Raw genomic sequence first — 7,318 nt, 5'->3', positions numbered from 1 at the left:
GAAGCAAAATGAAAAGCGAAAATGAGAGAAAAAAGGTAAAATTGATCAGGATGTAACCGTAGCTTACCATAAATTTTTCTGAATGTTTTTCTGTTTAACAATCCCGTTAAATAAAAAAATTACTACCTTTGCATATTTGGAATCATAATTCTATTTAAATTTACTAACAAACTTTAATTTGGTTAATATTTCCGTTCCAAAAAGTTCGATTCAATCGTTAGTTTTAGTCATCGGTGTCTAAGTTTCTCGGGCCAGCGAAGGAAATTTTCTTTAATCACCTTCTATGATGTTTTTTTATTTCTTTCAATACTCGCTTTGAAACTGAATAATTGCTCTTGTTTCGCATTCATTATTCATCATTTCATGGAGCATTCCGACAAATTTTCAAGTTAGCTTAGTTAGAGCTCTTTCTCTTCAAAGCACAAAGCGTTCAAATAATTATAAATAATCGAGTTTTTCATCGTCGAGGTCCTTTTTCAAAGAACTGCAAAAATTCATAAGTGGTTGAATTTGAAACTGTTCAGCTTTCTTGGGTCAAAATGTTACTGAGATAGCTCAAGTACAATGAAGTTTTTCCAAAGATTCGTTGTGTAACTGAGTTCAAATAGTTTAAAAAAAAATTCGTCATTTCAGCTTGCCAAAATATCACGACATGTCGCAGTTGTATTTGTTCCTTCAAATGTACTAATTGTTATCAAAATTATATTTATCTAGTTTCGTTCTGTTTCATATTTGTTCCTCAGTCGGAATAAATATCTCTTGCTATGTGCAACGTTTTTAAAAGTATGTAGTACCCCCATTGATCTATTAATCCACCATTTTGATTATTTGTCTGTTTTTGAAAGAGACTTGTGATCATCGTGTCATTGTAATGGCTAAAATTGCTTACTCTTGCCGAACATTATATAAGATATAACTTAGGAAGCTCTTGGTGGTCTTTCAAGGCAATATAACCGCATTAAAATAGAAAGTAAATAAGGAAGCGAACTTTTGTAATAATTTCTTTGATGAGCGTAAGCACACTAGAATAAATTTGGAAGAAAATGCATATAAAGTTCTAAAATACGCAGACAGAAAAATTATACCGTTAATTAATTATGCTCATGCGCAACAATTTTGTGGCTTTCGCTCGCTGTCGAGCTTTACTTGACTTCTCTCGTATCATTTTCGAATGAACCATTATGCCAGTTAACGTTACAATTGATCGAGTTTTCTTTCCAGTTGTTACTCTCTTAGTGGTGACGATGATTATTGAAGAAATACCGATACGTGGCTTTACCAAAAAAAAAGTCAAAACCAGTAAAACGGGGATTATTTCACAGGCCGACCGGTACCCAGTTGTTTTCTGTCATACTCCAAAGTTTTTTTTTCCAACATTAACCGAAAGGATTCCGTGAGCAGGCTATACAATTATCTACTCTCTTGTACTTTTAAGTGGGTAAAAACTTGTAATTTCTCTAAACTTGTAAGTGTGTATGGCGCCTGTAGAGTAACGAGAAGCCCTCTAATAAGCCAATTAAACGATGTGGTCGCTAATCGTGATGACGTCACGGTGTCGCCACGAAAAAGAAACACGGTAATTTCGTGAGAATCATTATTAGATTATTTCGAACTTTCCTTAGATTTCGAAAGAAAAGTGATGTCGTTTGTTTTGTTATTTCTAGCTCTTCTTCATGAATTTGTTCGATTTCAAGCCATCAAAAGATCGTTGCCTTGACAATCGACGAAGACCCCTGCACAAATTGAAGTTAAAAGGGTTGATTTAATGATTCAAATAAAAATTTTTTTTGAAGGTTTTCTTAAGTAGTTTGGAAGAGCCAGTGAATTATCTACTGAAAATTGTGTAACTCGTTTCAAATGTTTCGCTTATCGGAGGAAAGAAAAACTTTCTGAAATTAAATTATGCAAAATGTATAGAATTTTCAAGAGTTCAAAAGTTGCCATTTTCGAAATTGAGTCAGTATACAAAAATACACGAATCAAATCAGAGAAAACCAAAAAGGAATGAAACGCAACTTAGCACAGCAACCAAGTTCACTAACTGAGGACCGGGAAATGGAATCGATTTCACTTTTCATACAAGCTAAATGGCAAAAAGATACATAAATACAAATATTGTTGTTTGCTTTGTTTTCGATTGGAAGTTGCTTTTAAGCTGCCACTCTCTAATGGCGACATTAATGTTTGGAAAAATACCGATTCGTTGATTTTCTTCGAAAGAATTTAACACACGCTACACAAGAGCGCCTCATTCCACCATAAAGGGTTTTATTCACAGGCCAGGCAACAAGCCTGCATGTGATTTGCATCACGCTCAAATTAAGGCTTTTTACTGATATTAACCAAAATGGTTGCACGAGTAGGCAGTTAAATGATAAGTTTCTATGTCGTTTTTAAAAAATGAAAACGTCTACTTCTAAAAATGAACGCATTAGCGTAGGTGGAACCTGAAGAATAATATGTAGTACTGGCACGTCCGAGGTCTGCTCCTCAATCACCCAAATTAATATGATTCATTAGCCATCCTTAGTGACGCCACGGTCTTGTAGCAAAAATAAAACACCGAATTTTTTGGATTGGACTGCAGTTGCTTTGTAGTCTTTCTTAAACTAAAAATAAAGATTTTAGTTAGTTGTTTAGATCTGGTTTGCTCGTGTTCACAGAGTTGATCAGTTCTCGATCAGTCTTAAACAGATCGTTGTCTAGACAACAAAGAACGTTGTTAGAAGTGGAGCTAAACGGACGACTTAAGTGATTCAAAATTAGTTTTCCTTTCTGTGATTTGTTTTGAAGGACAAATGCAAGAATTATAAAACCAATCATGTATATTGTTTCAGAAGTATAATTTTCATAGATCACGAAAAAGTGATGTTTATATAGTAAAAAAATTTTTGAGCAACTTGTGGTTAGCCCTACTAAGCCATAGCTTGCCGACTAAATGCGAAGAAATTTATAAGAAATAACATACAACTCAGCATAGTAACCAAGTTTCACAATCGACTTCCTCGGTACAAAAAAGAAAGAAAAAATGGATAAATACTAGAAAGTAATTATCTTCATTAAAAACACTTACATGAGAAAGTAAACACTAAAAACAAGCAATAGAGACCAGTATCCTTTATCAAATTTCATATTTTAAATTGCCTAAATGACCAATACTGGGGCATTACGATTCATCAGTTGAGTCTTGCAGGCAAGTTCTCCAGAACAAGTCAGGTAAGTTAATCTCAAGACAAGCTCATCGTTCAAGTCTGGCAGAACTTGCTAAGCTGATATTACAAGAAACAGTGGTTTCTTTTCCTCTTGTTCTATTTTTTCCATCAGCTTCTCGCGCAGTTCACAATTCCGTCAAACAAAGAAAACTGTGCTCTTTTTTCCATAGAAAAAGACGGCAAAAATGGTTTCCATTCTCTCTTATGCGACATTGATTTTGTGCACTGTGGCCCTTAGCGAGTCGTGCAGTTGCGCTAAGACAACTCACATGGGGATTTTATGCAGAGATGACTTCGGTGAGTTGCTGCCTCAATAATTTAAAAAGTTTTGATTTCCAATTCACTTAGTCAATAATTTCTGCTTTTATTCCGGGTAACCTGTCCTTTTTCTCTTCAACTCTAAGAAGTAATCAAGATATAACTTCTCCCTATTATATTCATTCGTTCCCTGGGAAACGGGTAACGAGAATACTCAAACTGATCACGTACAAGTTTTCATCGTGATCTTAAACCAAATTCTCGTATCTAATTTACAATGAAATGTATACCAACGAGAGAGGAAAAATAACAATCAGTTCCTACCAACCACGCCCTTGTCTCCTGAACATGCGGCAAACCACCGAAATTTCGTGCATTACGACATAACGAGACAAGGTTCGATATTTTTGAACCGCTGGCCAGAAAAAAAAGTAGTGGAACTATATCGAGGCTTGTGGTAAACTTTCCGCTTAAAATGAAATAGAAATGAGCAAATAAAGTTTTCTTTTAAAGTCTGACTTTTTCTAGTTGCGATAAAAGACTCCGTAGAAAGGAAGTTTAATAATATGAGTTTGTCGTTACGCACAGTTTCTTCTGGCAGTGGCAATTTACGAGCCGGCCTTGACTTCGTGAACCGTCAAATCGAGGACTGATCATGTTAAGAGGTAATCATGACATTTCAAGTCGAAGGCAAGAGAAAAGTGCAGGATCGCGCAAAGGTTAAAAAAAGGTCCGCACTGCGTACGTGTGTCTAATCCAAATTAAAATGAATGTATTATCACAAAACAACATGCTAACAGTCGTACTGCACTCTCAGTCTATTTGGTAGATATGTTCAATATATATCAATGGGTGTATTGGTGTACCAAAGTGCGGTATTTTTCAGGGAATTGTTTGGATAAACTATGTGACGATGAAATTATGAGATCCGAGTTTTCTAAGCAAGTCGATCCTCGAGAGAGTTTCTCAACTTAACAGATCATGACTGCCGAAGGAAAAAATTGTGCAAATATTAACGCAATAGCAGATACAACTAAACTTGAAATAAGTTTTTGGAAACATGGGAACAGAAAAAAGGAAAAATTCAACACAAAGATTTCCGTAAAATATTTAATTCTGTCAAACATAGATAGGTACAATTTGGGTTCAATTCGCGACGAAATTCCAATCATTTTGAGGCGTTACTATTTTAAACTTACAAAATAAAATGGAGACCAAACGAACACAAAGAATCGTAAATTAAAACGTATGGAAAACACAAATTACGCAATGTTTTTAGCAGCTAAAAGGTAGATACTCGTGCAAGAAGTAAAGTCGTGAAATCTGTTAACACATACACTGGTCGTCTAGCTCTGACTGTGTGTCGATTAAAGGAAAAGTGAAAATGCACAAAGTACAAAAGGTAAATTATAAAGGTGAAATGTGTGGTGCGTATGATCGGAAATGTATTCAGTATCAATAACCTATAAAATACTGGTGTACTCTCCGAAATAACCACGCCTCGCTTCTTCAGGCCCTCCTTAAGATACGACAATCTAAAAAACGCATGTTTTTTCTACGACGATAAGTTTTCTCGAAACGTTTGCTCTTTCGAATTCAATCGGTCCCGAATATCTCTCCGTCACAAGGAGTTACGCTCACCAAATAGGGATTGGCGACAGATTTTACGACAAAATAGCCAAGTGGTTCCGCCCAATCACTGGATGCGCATTCTTGTCATATTATGTTACGCAATGATCGCTCACTTCATTTAACCTGTCACTTACGGTAACTTCACAGAAACCATAACACCAATACGTCATTTGTTGTCTTACATGAGGCACCTACTGAATCTCCTACCGCTCATGCAAGGTGTCTAGCTGCTACGCTCTAGACAAAAAAAAAACCGCTCCTAGAGAAAAAAAGTAATACAGATGGTGAATTTATCGGTATATCATTTAAAGGATGATTCTGCAAAATGTTTTGGGAGACCAAACGAAGGCTATCATCATAATTCAGCTGTCATTTTGCCGTGCATTGATATCGTTGAATGTATAGGAAATTGTTATTGAGACAAATCAGCATTTTTAACACGGAGCTTTTGTCTTCACTTAACAGCCATCAGAGCTAAGGTTACTCAAGTCACAGATTTGGGGAGCCGGAAAATCTATACACTCGACATAAAAAATATTTTCAAAGAAGGTGCCCAGTTCTATAAAGTGACGCCTACGATGGCGACCATTCAAGGGCCTGTGCGGAGTGGTACAGCTTGGACAAGGACAGATGGTTGTGGAATGGACCTTCAATTGGGTAATGTTTACCTCTTAACGGGTAAAATAGAAAAAAACGAAGATGCAGACCTTCACATTACCCGATGTGGCTGGAATGTGGAATTTCAAAATGTAGGCAAGAACAAACAGAAAACACTCGAAAATTATTACAAGAAAGAACAGGAAAAATGTGTGAATCAGTAAAAATGAACTTGCTTCGCTCTAGAATTGTTAATCAATATTTTATCAAGGCAAAAGGCGATAGAAATAAAGAATAATTATTAATCAGTGAGATTTTGTGTTTAGTTCATTTCTCTCTGGAGTAAGTTGGACGTAGCACCGCATATAGAATCGCAAATGATGTAGATAATTTTGGATCCTTCTTACCGATGGCGATTGAGGAATTCCTAAAACAAACTGGCTCCTTCACAGCCCCGCACCAACTTTTTAAAAAGTAGAGTCTGATTTTGAATGAAATCATAGGTCAAATACAAACGCTACATACTCGTCTCACTAAAATGAGTTAATTTTTCAGGCCAAGGTAATAACTGAGGATTTAGTTTATATCGCATGAAAATGTTCATTACGCATGCCAAAAGCATTATAGAGGTAGATTGGATGCTCATACGCTTCGAAAACTATTATTATTCCTCACAAAAACCAGAGAGGTATCTTGAGCTGACATACCATCCAGGCTTTTGGTCCCAGCCATAGCAATAGCGCGTACCCCATCCTGAATGTACCCAGGACGAGAAAGCAACGCAGCCAGGCCAGCTGTTGAAGCTAGGCCCTCCCTCTCTCTCCTGCACACAGATCTGTTCGCATCTATTTCTAAAATCTTTTTTTCTTACTTCCTCGTTCGGATTATTAGGCACAGAACCTTCTTACTCCCATTTGTTACCGCTGGCCGTTCTACCGTTCTCAGTGTGGAGGACTCGGGCATCGCGCGCGCTACATGGTGCTGGGGAACCACTCTGCCCTGAATGAGGGAAATTCGGTAACAGAATAAATATCTCTGGTTTGTGTTCAACCACCACACTGTGAGCAGTGCAGTGGGTTCGGACTTAGTCTCCTTGGTTGGTGAAAGTGTTGCTTGACATCCTCAAGAACCGCTGCAAAGGGGACTAGGTAAGAATCAGGTGGCTAAGCTTTCCGCTCCATGCCTGATCCTTCCCTACTGCCATTGAAGACTGGTAATGACTTGATGGAGGGAAAACAGTAGAAATTCAAGCGCGATTGAAATCAAATTTGCAAGCACTTAAACGTTTATGGAAAAAAAATCTTGTGCCGTTAGCACTGGTAACATGCAAAGGAAAAAATAATCAGTGTGCTATAAAAAAGGGTTTTAAAAGATCTTACCAACCGCAGCGATAGATAACAGTAGAAGAGGCACAAGAATAAGGCTGACCATGCTTCACGTCGCTCAAGTGGTGCCCTGTGAAAAACCAATGACTAATTTAGCAATCAGTTAAAGAATGCTTCATTTGAATTAGAACACGGTTGAATTTCCTGCGAAATAAGATCCTCTACGCACTTGAACCATGAGAATCCAAAAATATTTAAAGGGTGCACTTCAAAAAATAGTTCACTGATAAATCT

At 36.9% G+C, this 7,318-nt stretch overlaps 1 protein-coding gene and 1 pseudogene across 1 annotated transcript; one reads left to right on the top strand and one right to left on the bottom strand.

Annotated features, from left to right (window-relative positions):
• The first annotated feature begins 3,106 nt into the window (after positions 1-3,106).
• LOC113675076 (metalloproteinase inhibitor 2) lies at positions 3,107-6,011 on the top strand. The gene is made up of 3 exons (XM_027191609.2): positions 3,107-3,216; positions 3,383-3,509; positions 5,568-6,011. The coding sequence occupies exons 2-3, from the start codon at positions 3,398-3,400 to the stop codon at positions 5,921-5,923; spliced, it is 468 nt and encodes a 155-aa protein (XP_027047410.2). The 5' UTR covers positions 3,107-3,216; positions 3,383-3,397; the 3' UTR covers positions 5,924-6,011.
• Positions 6,012-6,363: 352 nt separating this feature from the next.
• On the bottom strand, positions 6,364-7,148 carry LOC149034998 (uncharacterized; annotated as a pseudogene).
• Between the last annotated feature and the right edge of the window lie 170 nt (positions 7,149-7,318).

The sequence above is a fragment of the Pocillopora damicornis genome, chromosome 13 (assembly GCF_964200805.1).
Source record: "Pocillopora damicornis chromosome 13, jaPocDami1.2, whole genome shotgun sequence".
Lineage (NCBI taxonomy): Eukaryota > Metazoa > Cnidaria > Anthozoa > Scleractinia > Pocilloporidae > Pocillopora > Pocillopora damicornis.
The sequence above is the reverse complement of the archived record's forward strand: the minus strand, read 5'-3'. Positions and strand labels throughout refer to the sequence as shown.

Coding starts and splice junctions, on each gene's coding strand:
- LOC113675076 (XM_027191609.2), top strand. CDS start 3,398: ATGGTTTCCATTCTCTCTTATGCGACATTGATTTTGTGCACTGTGGCC. Junction 3,510..5,567: donor TTTATGCAGAGATGACTTCG/GTGAGTTGCTGC, acceptor TTCACTTAACAG/CCATCAGAGCTAAGGTTACT.